A 13,565-nucleotide genomic window follows, 5' to 3' on the forward strand; every position below is an offset into this window, starting at 1 on the left:
TTTTTACATGACAGAACAAATAGACAATTTGTTCAAAGATTAGCATTCATCCTCTTTGTCATGAGATGATACGCCCAACAAACCTGAATCAGGTTTCTTGCCAGGTCTTTGCACCTGAATGCTCTGGTGACATTGGAGTTTGGAATGGAAATGTTCAACTAATGCTACATCACCTTTTGTGGAGAAGAAAGACTTGCTTGTGAATTATTAGTTAATTTACAGTTTACTTAACATCTGGTTGAGATTTCTGTTTCCCACATTGGACTGTCTTTTCAAAAGTGTTTAGAAACTACAGTTGGTTCAAAACTTGTTCCCCTGTCCTTTGGTTCCAAAGGAACATGTATCTCTAGTATTGCTTCATTGCTGTTTACTTCTCTTTTGTTTCCTTTTCTAATTCAAATGTGTTATTTTTGAGTTGTAAACCCACAGTGGTCTCCGACCAGAACTTGTAAATGATATTGTCCTTCCACGTGAAATTGTCTGTGCACTTTGATCAGCATGAAATACCCTGCTCTGTGTGTTCCTATTGACTGAAATGTGGTGGATGGACATGTAACAGAGGATCTTCTTTCTTTGATATGTAGCTTGCAGAATGTAATTCTGAGAAGGTTGCTGAGTACCAAGTGACACACCAAGTACCAGTGAGCACCCCAAGATTTGACTGTCTGGCAGGTCTTTGGACCATAAGAATTAATAAGGTCTAGGCAGTCAGTGCAGAAGCATGGGCAGCAAACATGCAAGGAGAGGGAAAGTGCTAGCTTGACCACTCTCTTTCTATGGTCCCATTGTCCTTCTCTACATGGAGGGTGACATGTCTGAAGGATAGATATTCTGCTGTCTATGGCCTACTGGATCTCCCCCCCCCCCAAGGGTTTTGCACCAACTGGGCTAATATTAAATGTCATTCATTTCCCAAAGGACCCAATAAAAGAACATTAATCTCTGATCTGCATTAAAGGACGTGATAGAAATGATGTTCTAAAAGCTGTGTATTGGTATGGCACTGGATTCGTGGGTTAGACAATTAACTGGAGTTTCTTTTTTAGTAGAACTTAAGACAAAAGCAAGATACATGATGAATGATTTCTTAAATATGAAGTGTTACCATGGTACCAAGGAACTTGGTGTTAAACATATCTTCTAAATTGCCTTCAGTAACCAAGATGAAATTGCTGTTTTGACTTTAAGTTTGTGTGGGCACTCATCTTTGCTCGTTTAGAAAGGACAGATGGAATAATCTCTGTCCAGAGAGAGAGAGAAGAGGGGGAGTTTTGAAAAGAACCATTACCACTCACTCAGTTCACCATTTTTACAGCAACCAGTTGTGGTGAATTATGGAGGTCTTTTTTTAAAAAAAAGTGCCAGACTTCATCAGCCAAGCTGCTATTATAACTAAGATTGTTTGGACCCATCTTAGGAGCTTCAGTGAAGCTCAAAAGGCAAAAATTCATGCAAAGCTGCTGATACCGATATGACACATAATAAAAATAGATATGAGTTTAAACAAGGTTCTAAACTTTAAAGTGTCAAAAATCTGTCCTCAAATTAGCATGTACTATCAAAGACTTAGTCCTGTATTGCTTGCCAATTACTAAATTCTGCCTTGTCCGAGAAATTTTTGCTAGTCATTCCACTAATATAAAAGAAAAGTGATATTTTTGAGACTACATAAGAATGCCATCACACCTTTTCTTGCTTAAAACAATTAATTTTTTTTAATGTGGGTGTTTTAATTAAATAAATACAGTAAGCTGTTTATTTTTCTTTTTCAAGCTCTCTGGACAGATCTGTATCAAAATTTGTAGAAGTCCAGAGCACAATACTACTTTAATACTAAATGGTTTCACAATAGTTAGGGTTTGTAGACCTAAGAAAAATTATATATTTCATAACTTACTATTTTAAATAAAAGACTTCTTATATACATAGATTATGCCAAGGGCATCACATTATTCAAACTGCAGAATGAACAGGTTGGAAATTGTTCAAAAGCAAAAAAAAAAAAAAAAGGTTCCCCTTGACAATTTTTGTCCAGTCGTGTCCGACTCTAGGGGGCGGCGCTCATCTCGCTCTTCAAGCCATAGAGCCAGCGTTTGTCCGAAGACAATCTTTCCGTGGTCACATGGCCAGTGTGATTTAGACACGGAACGCTGTTTACCTTCCCACCGAGGTGGTCCCTATTTATCTACTCGCATTTGCATGCTTTCGAACCGCTAGGTTGGCGGGAGCTGGGACAAGCGACGGGTGCTCATTCCGTTGCGTGGATTCGATCTTACGACTGCCGGATCTTCTGACCCTGCAGTACATGCTTCTGCGGTTTAGCCCACAGCGCCACCACGTCCCTCAAAAGCAATGGATTGGTTTAAAACAGAAAGAGCTAATATAATACACAGTGGTGCTTCGACTTACGAACGTCTTGACTTGTGACCAATTTGAGTTACGACATGTAACACACAAATCATTGCCAGCAAGAATGACTGCAGACATAAACCCCTAAAATATTTTGCTTTTTGCTCCTTGGAAAGGGTAGGACGTAGGGGAACCCAGAACCTCTACAATCATTTATTGTTTAAAATTGATTACCTTATTTGCCGGCGTAGAGTGGACTGGTAGCCCAGATAGGCGGGGGTATAAATAAATAAATAAATAAATAAATAAAGTATAAGATGACTTTTTTGGCCCAAAAACATGCCTCCAAGTGGGGGGGGTTGTCTTATACGCCGGGTGCACTTCAGTTGGGCCAGGAAGGAGCCGCCGCAGTTGAGTGAGTGACGCGGGGCTGCGCCGGTCAGAGAGGAAGGCAGGCAGGCGGTCGATCCGGACGGGGGGAGGGAAGCAGAACCGGCCATGCCTGAGCAGCCAGAGCCGACTGCCCCGTGCCGCTGAGCCAGCTGCCCGCTCGCCACTGGAGAGCCACTTCCCCTCCTCCTCCTCCGCTTCCGTCGGCTGCTTCCCCTCCTCCTCACCCTCCTCGTCACCTGCCATGAACTTCCAGGGTGGGCCTGGGCAGAGCCCCAGGCAACCGCCGCCAGTGATGCAGCAGAGCCGTCCACTCTATATTTTGAGTGGAAATGTTGGGGGGTTATCTTATACGTCCAGTCGTCTTGTACGCCGCAAATACGGTATACATATGCATGACAGCATATACTCCAAAACCACAAAAGATTTTAATGATAAACCATGGCGTGAGGGAGACTGCAAGAACCAAACTGAAGTCATGAATGCCTCTGCTCTCCTGAGTAAATCATTAGTGGTTCAGGACAAAAGAGGCAGAAGACGTGGTAATGTTCTCTTGAAAAAATTTGACCACTATGGAGTGAAAATATCTTGTATCTAAATTCAGAATGTGGCTGTTTCTTAACTGTTTATTTGGATGTATATGACTTTTTCCCTTTGTGCTAAAATATTAATTTTATTCTTTCTTAGATGAAGCCTTAGAAGACTTAAAATCTCAGAAGAAAAAGATAGTAAGTATATATACAGAAACACATTTCAATGGAATTTTACCTGTATGTCTCACTGATTTCACTATAATAGTGAATTGGGTCAAACGGGACTTTTAAAATATTATATTTGATTATCTTTTTGCAACATACTTGTATGCAAGATTAGCCCAGTTCTTTTATGGCAGTGTATTTTTCCAAGTCCTGGAATTTCTCTCCACATTTTCACTTCCATTGAAATAAATGATGGCCGTGTTTTAAAAAAAAAACTCTCAGCCCAAAAGTTTCCTATAGTGGTTCATGTTCAATATATAAGAATGAGCCAGTGCTAGCTTACAATCCTAACATACACGATAGAAATGAAAAGAAAGAAAGAAAGAAAGAAAGAAAGAAAGAAAGAAAGAAAGAAAGAAAGAAAGAAGGGGGAGAGTAGCATGGCTGATAGAATGGCCTTATTTCCATCTCAATGCTCTCTGTTGCTGGTGACAATTTCGATTTATAAAAAAACCTAAATGCAGTTCAGTATTTTTGATGATAGTTTTTCTACATAACTAGTTCAGCAGTATCTTATTGGCAAGCATGGTCGGTGTTGATGAGAAGATAGGACAGCATTTTCTTAAATCCCATTAGTTGCTGTAAATCTGCAAAATGAAATATAATTAATGCCTTCCAAGCATTCCAAATCAATCCCGTTAGTTGCTGTAAATCTGCAAGATAAAATATAATTAATGCCTTCCAAGCATTCCAAATATATTTTGATATATTTTGAAAAGAAGTATCTGGCTGTGGCCAGAATCCTATTGCATAGCTGCATCCATGCAACTCATGATTGCGTGTGCAACAGTTGCACTATGTCTGAGGCAAAAGGGTTGTTCCTGAAGGACTGCTGCTGGTGCCTTGTTCAATTGGTCATTCCAGGGACATGCCGCCAGTTACATAAATCAGTAGTGTAATTCCTTGTTGCCAGGCATAATGCCTGACACATTTATGTTGGGATAACTTCATGTTACACTGACATGAACACAATACTGACTTATATGTGTTAATTGTCATTTCTGTGTCTTTCTCTTTGTGAAATCATCTTGTCCTTTGGATTCTGTTATGCAACCATATTGTTCAGCCCTCTTTATATTTAGGTTATTTGAATTGCTTTGGAAAGTTTACTTCTTTAGACTGCGTCTCCTAGATTGCCAAGATGGAGACAACGTCTGGAAGCAGTAATCTAGAAAAGTATTGTTACCAAGCTCAGTGGAATCAGAAAGATGGATGCAAATAGAAGGTAGTCAGTAAATTTATTCAGACTTAACAAAGAAACAGAAAAGCCAGCAAATTAACGGAATAACCAGGAGTTAAAAATAAGAAAAAGAAAAGCTAAAATAAAAGTGTGCTCATTCTCATTCCTCCCCCTCATGAACCATATCACAACAGAAGAATGTTCTCAAACCCAGAAACTAATTAACACTAATTAACAGTCTAAAATATATTTATTATTTATTTATTTTATTTTTTTAACTTATATGTCGCCCACTCTGCCCAAAGGTCTCTGGGCGACTTACAACAATTAAAATACAATAAAAGATAAAACGATTAAAATACAATTAAATATACACACGCAATAAAATATTTAGCTCATGACTTGTATACTAAGAAAAAAAGGTGGGGAAAATAACCAAGTTTTTATCTACTGTCTTTGTCAGTCACCTTGCCTCTTGTAGGCGGTGTCCTAGGCATCTATGGCAGAAAGTCAACCTGCTGGTCTCCTGTCTTAAAATCAGTACTGACCATCTGGACCAGTCCAGCAGTCAAACAGTGAAAAAGTCAGCTTTATTTTCAAGTAAAGGAAAGACACAATAAAGGTACATGACATTATGTACTGTGTGGATGAAGTGGGGAGGGAATTATATATAGAGAGAGTTGGCACAACACCTCTACAGAGAACGATTACAACAACCAGGGTTTTCTAGTTTACAGGAAAATCAAGTAAAGGAAAGACACAATAAAGGTACATCCCCACTTCGTCAAAAATTCCCTCCCCACTTCGTCCACACAGCACATAATGTCATGTGCCTTTATTGTGTCTTTCCTTTACTTGATTTTCCTGTAAACTAGAAAATCCTGATTGTTGTAGTCATTCTCTGCAGGGGTGCTGTGTGAACTCTCCTCAGTAATTTTGGTTGCTTGTTGTCCTTGCATCTTCTAAAACTTTAATGAAGTTATTTGAGCAGAAGTGACTAGAACTGTACACAACATTCACTCCACATTCACCATATTATATTAACTATAATTAGGTAAAGGTAAAAGTTCCCCTTGACATTTTTAGTCCAGTCGTGTCCGACTCTAGGGGGCAGCGCTCATCCCGCTTTTCAAGCCATAGAGCCAGCGCCTGTCCAAAGACAGTTTCCGTTGTCACGTGGCCAGCGTGACTAGATTAACTATAATTAACCAGTTCTAAATAGAGGAGTGTTTTTAGCAACTTTAGGCTAGATAACTACTAAGCACTCTGTCATCTTCCCCCTACAGTGGTGTGTGGGCAAATCCAGTGAATATCATGTGTCCCATACACCAGCGGTCCCCAGCCTTTTTGGGGCCGTGGACCGGGTGGAGGGGGAGTAAGCTCCATGCATGGGCGCAATACCTGCCCCCGCGCAAGTATGACACCCCCCACAGTTGAGATTTTCTTAAAATCCCCAGTGAGGATATAATGCTGAAAGGTTGGGGGACTGCTGGCATAGATGGATCACGACAAATGTCAGACTGACTGTGAGTCTGTGATTCCACTGTAAGGAAGGAGTTTCTCTGTGACATAACCTTTGCATTTCTGCTCACCTGTTGCTCACCTGAAAACAAGACAGGGTCTTATATTTTTGCTCCAAAAAAACACATTAGGGCGTATTTTCAGGGAATGTTTTATTTTTTCATGCACGATGATCAACATTTATTCAAATAAATGTTGCTGCACAATGAGTCCCCCGCGGCAGGCGGAGTTTCACTTAACTGGAGCTTATTTTTGGGTAGGACTTATATTACAAGCATCCTGAAAAATCATACTAGGGCTTATTTTCAGGTTGGATGTATATAGGGAATTTGAGGAATATAGGGGAATAGGGAATATTTAGTTAGGGGTGTACAATTCCAAATTACTGGAGAGTATTCTCTCATTTTTACTGATTCAGCAAAGCAGCATTTTGAATACAGTCCTCTGAAGGCATGGCATTTCATGCAATTTCTGGCACACAGTTGCACAAGCCAGAGATCACTCTTTTGAAGCAATGGGGCTTCTAGATATACAAGTTGGTAAATACCTCTTTAAATAAGCTGTTTGAAAGCAGAAGAGTTTGCTCAGTGGACTGTTGTGGTATAAATGAGAAAGATTGATGCCTTAAAGCATTTGGTTCCAGTTTAAATTGCTATGTTCTTTTTAACCTCATTATGATCTGTTTTCTCTCTCTTCTCTTAATGAATTCTCTCTGCATAATTTGTGGTCTCTTAACCTCTTCACCTTCTCTTCTCTTTTGTTTATTGTTACCACCTGCTTTAGGTCACTATTAGTTGCCCAAACATTTTTCCATTGACACACCTACGCATGTATCTGCTGCTACTTTTCTTCTGCCTGTACTCCATCGTGCACTCTACTCTTTCTCTATGTTGGGATAAACACATCCTTTGTTTTCTTTCTTACTACACATGTTTCCTTTTTGAAAAGGAAGGAGAGTATTTCTTCTTTACTTTAGGGAACCATCTGCCACTATATTCTAAGGTTCCTTAAACTGACCTGTATCTGCTGCCACTAGTAATTTAGACACCTGAAAGAAACCTGCTACTTTAGACTTAGGTGTGAGATAAAATACCACTAAGACAGTCCTAACAGGTAGCAAGAATTTATGAAAGTGATACTATTGTACAGAAAAGAACTTGGGTACTGAAATCTGTGATTCTCAATAAATGCTTCATGTCATACTCTGAGAGAAAAAGTGTTGCTGCTTTTAGCCGCGCCAGGATGCTTTTCCCCAGCCAAAGAATCCTAAATCCACCTCATTCAACTGCAGTTTTATTTCAAACCAGGGTGTATTTGAAATAAATCAAAATGTAAATCCCAGTTTAAATTTATAAAATTAGATTTTTTTGTATGATTTAAATAAAAAATATTTTTTATTTAAATCATAATTTTAATTGTTATTTAAGTTGTTTATTTAAATTGTTATTTAAATTGACCTTTTAAAAAAATCATTGTTCTTTTTCCACCATGTTTCAATCCATTTCGCTTAATCTTAAACTCCCCATCTAACAAATCCTTTCCCACTCTTACTGTAATATGTCAATGAGTAGCTATCACCAGTCAGCCCAGAAAGGGTGTGTTACTATATTCTTTTTGAACTGAGTAGAACCTTCAACAATCTGTAGGTTTTTTCAGATGTATCAGAATGATTTTACAGTACTTGATGTGTTTCCTATTTAGAAATTGTGTAGCTTCCTTTCTCTTTCAGTTCATACTCAGTCTCCACCAAATGGCCATTGTCACATAGACTCACAACATTATTAGAGCACAGAACAGAAATGTAAAGTTCTATGCATAGCACTTGTTCATATGCATCTGCATCTCCTGCGAAATCTCTGACTTGGTTTATTAGCAGTGCCATAGTTTAGGGCTGCCACTTACTGCTCCCTCCTTCAATTCTTCTGTATGTGAGAACCTGATGTTACAACCTATTGCTATATTTGAAGTGCCCTTTTTCATTTTATACTGTAACTCTTACTTACATGTTTAAATATTTTTATTCTATTCTTAAAACTATCCTGTCACAGCAACTTGCAAAGAGTGTCTATTAATCTTTAGATAAATTCAGTACTGAACTTTGTGAGTTTAGACAGCAGACCTGTGTAGAAACTGCATTATCTCTTCACGACAAGTCTAGCTTCTAAGCACGTAGTAGGAATGCCCCTAACCGTACAGTCTTGTTAACATTGATCAGCAGATTAAATTGCTTCGGTTTATAGCATGTGATTGAGCCCATGTCTCATAAGCTTATTCTAGTGAAAAATGGCAAACTTTCTGCCATATCAAGAATTGGGAATAGGAATTCTGCAGTACCAGCCTTTTAAAAACTGGTGCAATGCATGAGCACTGAGACAGAGCTAGTAGGAAAGAAAAAGGATTTAACTTCTTTCAGTTGATTATTCCTTTGGGTTTCCTATTTCTGTATGTTTCTGAATAAAGACACTTCTTTTTATTGAAGTGCTCTGTACTCTAGTAGTGTTGCCTTCCCATAGGCCTAACAATTTGATAATATTGCTGAGATGAGAAAATGGGTTAGAAGATTGGGAATATCCTGCATTCAAAAGGAGGAAATGTGGGGAGGTTCAAGACCTTGTTCAAGGATGTGCTCACCTCTCCCACATGCAGGTCCCAACTAGAAGCAAGGTACAGTGGTGCCTCGCTTAGCGATTGCTTCGTTTAACGAAGAATTCACTTAACGATGTATTTCTTGGAGGAATTTTCCTCATCGTTTAATGATGTTCTCTATGGGGGATTTTCACTTAATGATGTCCATTTTCACTCATTTTTAAGTGTCTTAAAATGTTTGAAACCTGTTTTAAATGCTTGGATTTGGTAGTGAACCTTGTGAAAGATGTGCAAACTTATTTTGGCTCTGTTCTGAGTCTTCATTAATTTTTGGTGATTTTTTGTTTTTCCCCTTTAAATCCATTGAACTGTCCGTTCAATGGATTTAAATGGGGAAAACAAAAAAATCACCAAAAATTAACGAAGACTCAGAACATAGCCAAAATAAGTTTGGACATGTTTCACAAGGTGCACTACCGAATCCAAGCATTTAAAACAACTTTCAAACATTTTAAGACACTTAAAAATGAGCGAAAACGGAGATCGGAAAGCCATTCAAAAGCATTGCAGCCGGCTGCAATGCTTTTGAATGGCTTTCCGTTGGGGGAAACATTGTTTCACTTAGCGATGTTTCCTATGGCGATTTTCGCTTAAGGATGGTAATCCATTCCCATTGGAACGGATTAACCGGTTTTCAATGCATTCCTATGGGAAATGGTGTTTCACTTAACGATGTTTTCCCATAGCGATGGTTTTTTGGAACCAATTAACATCGTTAAGTGAGGCACCACTGTAATTATAATCTGCCACTAGTTCCTCCATACTTTGACTTACTTTTGAAATGGTGCCCAAAGACATCAGGTTTATGGGCACATGCAAAGCTTGTTGACTATGGCTCTTCAGGAGAATTGTTTCTGGAGTTGATATTGTCACGTTCCCCGCACACCCCTTCATTGTTTCACCAAATAAAGGCTCATGCTGTGAGCTGTCCAGCTGCCACCAGCACTTTCAGTGTTAATGACAGAGGTCCAGACAACGTGTCATTTTATATAAAGCAGAAATAGTTTATTGTAACAAAGAATAAAGGTTAACCCAACATCGTTTGTTCTGAACGAAACAGTCCTTAATGGTCTTCATCAGTTCACTACACATCAGCCCTTGCTTAGTAATTTAATTGTCTCCCCCCAAAATCTAAATCCACCATCCTCTAGTCTCCTCCTCATTCCGGGACTCTTATATCTCATGACTCCGCCTCTCCAGCACTCTCATTGGTGCATGCAGATATCATATTAATATTCATGACCTGGGTGAGTGCCACAGATATCAAACTGAACTCAGAAATTGTAAAGGAATGTAGTAGTTGGATTAAATGCAAACTTCCCTTATGTTTGTGACTTCTGGTTGTATGGCCTTTAAAATGTATTATGGAAAACTCTTCCTTTAGTTTTTTGATAAAGAGTTTTGAAAGGGCACAAATGTTTTCTAAAAATGTTCTCGGTAAGTTATAAGAATAAAAAAGCTAGAAAGGTCAAAGGAAATACTGTTTGAGAGCCAATGAATTTTCTTTGACCTTTCCTGTGTAGGTTTAAATTTCCTGAAACATTTGCATCTTCCATATGTTGCTTTGTTTAGGAAAAGCTTATCTTCTGTATGCAAATTTTATATGATGCCTTTGGCATAGAGACTGGTGAATGCAGCAACAGGTTCTGTTCAGAGGTCATCATTATTTATTCTTTATGTTTGCATATGTCTCTCTCTCTGTATGTATAGAAGTATTCTGACTGATGCTGCCAAAAGCTACTTATCCCTGTCATCTCTTTGGCAATATATGGCCATTGCAAAGGTATCAATATACAGTGGTGCCCCGCTTGACGCTTACCGTGCATGACGTCGAAATCGCTTTACGATGAGTTTTTGCGATTGCTATTGTGATCGCAAAACGATGGTTCCAATGGGTTGTTTTTTTGCTTGATGTCGATTAGGAGCCTGCTTCGTGAACCGTTTGTTCGCTAAATGACAATTTTTCTGGCTGTGCAAAACGGCTTCCCTTCGTAAAATGGCTTCCCTCCCTTCTCAAAATGGCTGCTTTCCGGACCCCTGCTTCGGAAGACAGTGTTTTTAAACTGCTGATTGGTGGTTCTCTATGGGCAGTCTTTGCTGAACGATGAGGTATTTCCCCATTGGGACACATTGACCGGTTTTCAATGCATTCCAGTGGTTTTTTTTTTTTTTTTTTTTTTTTTTTTCTTGACGATGATTTCGCTTAACAGCTATTTTCCTGCAACGGATTATCATCGTCAAGCGGGGCACCACTGTAACTAGTTAGTGCAGTGGTAAATCCCAGGTATGGATTCTTAGATGTGGGAAACTGGGAAACCTACCCAAAGGCTGGAGCTAGCAATGTATAGCTTTCTACACGATAATGGATGGCAACTCCCAGCTAAGATGGCGAATTACATGAAGGGCTGCAGGTTCTACAACACTACCGTAGAATAAAAGTGGGGCTCCTTTGGTCTCCCTAATGTGTGCATATATTCTAATTTAATCTACAAAGGTGTTTCAATTCTTCTAAATAATAGGAAGGAATTGAACAATCTATGTAGTCTTGCTGCCTTCTTCAGTGTGATGGCCTCCATAGTGAAGTATGGCTGGTGGCCAGAAATGTTGGGAGATAGGCATATAAATAATTCTTGTGTGACAAAAACTGGAAGAAAGAAGGAAATGAAAACATTTGTCTCTTGGCCTTAACACTACCAGTGTCTCCCCCTGTCCCCTGTGAAGCATACTATATTAATAAATTGGAAGGGGACTTTTAACAGTGGAAAAACTTGAAGAGAGGGACCCATCAAAATTATTCTGCTTTTTATTCTTTGTATATATTAGTCATCTGTCATAACTTTAGAACACAAATATTTGTAGTTAAACTTCTTCTGATGCTGGCTATTAACTGCTAAAATGATATTTTACTAGTGATTACTTTTTTAATTAAGCTCATGCATTAGCTATAAAGCCACTTGAGTCCATTGTAAATAAAATGCTATAATAATGAAGTGCTTTAATTACAATCCCTAAAGTATGCATAGTACTCCGTAAATTTTTTATTTAAATTCTTAACATGTTCTATTTTTTTCCTGAAAGGCAGTTTGACTGTACTTATAAAGCCTGAAGCTTTATCATTTAAAGTCATTTGAGCAAATTCCATGGCTGTTCTCCCAGTTAGTGAGTTTTCATGCCATTTGCAGCAAGCTAATTGCTTCTGCTAATAAATAATCTAAAATCAATGCTGACAGCAGTTAATTGGCACAGAGACTTTATTCTGTAAAGCACTTGGCTAACAACCTTCCTTAAATTAATAGCATTAAGTGCTATGAGGAAATAAATCTGAGGAATTGCCTGTCATTTGCTTGTCATGTCTAATAACTTCCAATAATGATGGCTGATAGATTTTTGCACATTCTATTATTGAAGTTGGTGCATGTAATTATTCTCCTCATTATATGTAAACAATTAGCGATATTTGGTGTTTCCTTGCAATAAAGCTGTTGAGCACAACTAGTGCATTAGAGGTTAGGAACGATTTTTTAAACCTAGATTTCATCTCTATGAGTGCAGTGACAGTAATGTGTTGTGTGTGGTTGTTCCAGGATTTCTTTATCTTAATTTATGCCATTAAAGAAAAGCATTGAAATTAAAAAAACTAAAGTGGCCTATATTGACCAATAAAACCTTTTTAATTTTTAGCTTGAAGAAGTAATGGAAAAAGAAACGTATAAGGCTGCTAAACTAATACTTGAAAGGTTTGATCCAGAAGCCAAGAAGGCAAAGGTAGGATTTGATCTCCGTATTAATTTACTACAAAGTGCACCTTAGAGCAAAACACTTTGTAATATTATTATAATTGACAGGATGTTGAACCGCCATCTGCTGGAGCATCTGCAGTTCCAAGACCTGGCCAAGGTAATAGCTCTGTAAAACTGCTGCTTTTCATGAGGAAAATTGTATTTATTTTAATTTTCATCCCAATAGGCTTTGAGTATTTAAAGTAGAGGTTCATCATAATGGGTGTCTGATCAGAAACAGGACATGTATTTGGTAGAGATGATTGCATTATTTGACCTGAAAATATATTATTTTGTCATAGAAGAAATTTGATAGATCAAGACCATGTTTTCCCCTCAGTTCAGCTCATTGTGTTCAGTAATCTTTTGCAGTGAGTGACGGGTGTATTTGTGTGTGTGGCAGAAGAATGTTGATGCTCTTTCCCCAGTAATCACAGAGATGGTGGTTTGATCTCCATACTAATGTACTGCAAAGTGCACCACAGTGCTGTGCTCCAGGTTTGTGGGGCTCCAGGTTCTGAAACGAAGCAGCTGTTCAGCTACATACACCAAGTTTGTCTGCCTACAGGTTCCACTGTAGGGAAAATGGATGATTTCTCCATCAGACTATTATTTCTGGAAGCCACCCCTAGGCTAGGTATACTTGAGTCTGTAGTAGAGTTTTCTGTGCCCTTTCACATAAAACAAACAAACAAACAAAAACCAATACAGGTAGGAGGGCATGGTGGCTGCTAGTATGGTACATATTTGCTACATGCCTTTAATTAATTTTATATTTAAGAATTGCTTCTAAAACACAATAAAACTTGGCCAGAATCTTGTTGGAGATTTATGCATGCATCAGTTGACTTTCAGTGAGTTGCTGCAAACTATGGTACTGGTCATATTATGAGGCATGTGCCTGATTTTGTTATAGGCATGTATCTACTAATGCAATCGGTG

The 13,565-nt window shown here is 38.5% G+C and overlaps 1 protein-coding gene across 5 annotated transcripts in view; it reads left to right on the plus strand.

The window, feature by feature from the left end:
• The window catches only part of LNPK (lunapark, ER junction formation factor), a 60,893-nt gene that overhangs the window by 24,092 nt on the left and 23,236 nt on the right, over positions 1-13,565 (plus strand). For all 5 annotated transcript variants that reach the window (XM_020805159.3, XM_020805160.3, XM_072980425.2 and 2 more), the window contains 3 exons: positions 3,427-3,467; positions 12,526-12,609; positions 12,690-12,741. In XM_020805159.3, coding sequence (XP_020660818.3) covers positions 3,427-3,467; positions 12,526-12,609; positions 12,690-12,741 — 177 coding nt within the window. The remainder of the gene's footprint in view (positions 1-3,426; positions 3,468-12,525; positions 12,610-12,689; positions 12,742-13,565) is intronic.

Source organism: Pogona vitticeps, chromosome 1 (genome assembly GCF_051106095.1).
Source record: "Pogona vitticeps strain Pit_001003342236 chromosome 1, PviZW2.1, whole genome shotgun sequence".
NCBI classification, from domain to species: Eukaryota; Metazoa; Chordata; class Lepidosauria; order Squamata; family Agamidae; genus Pogona; species Pogona vitticeps.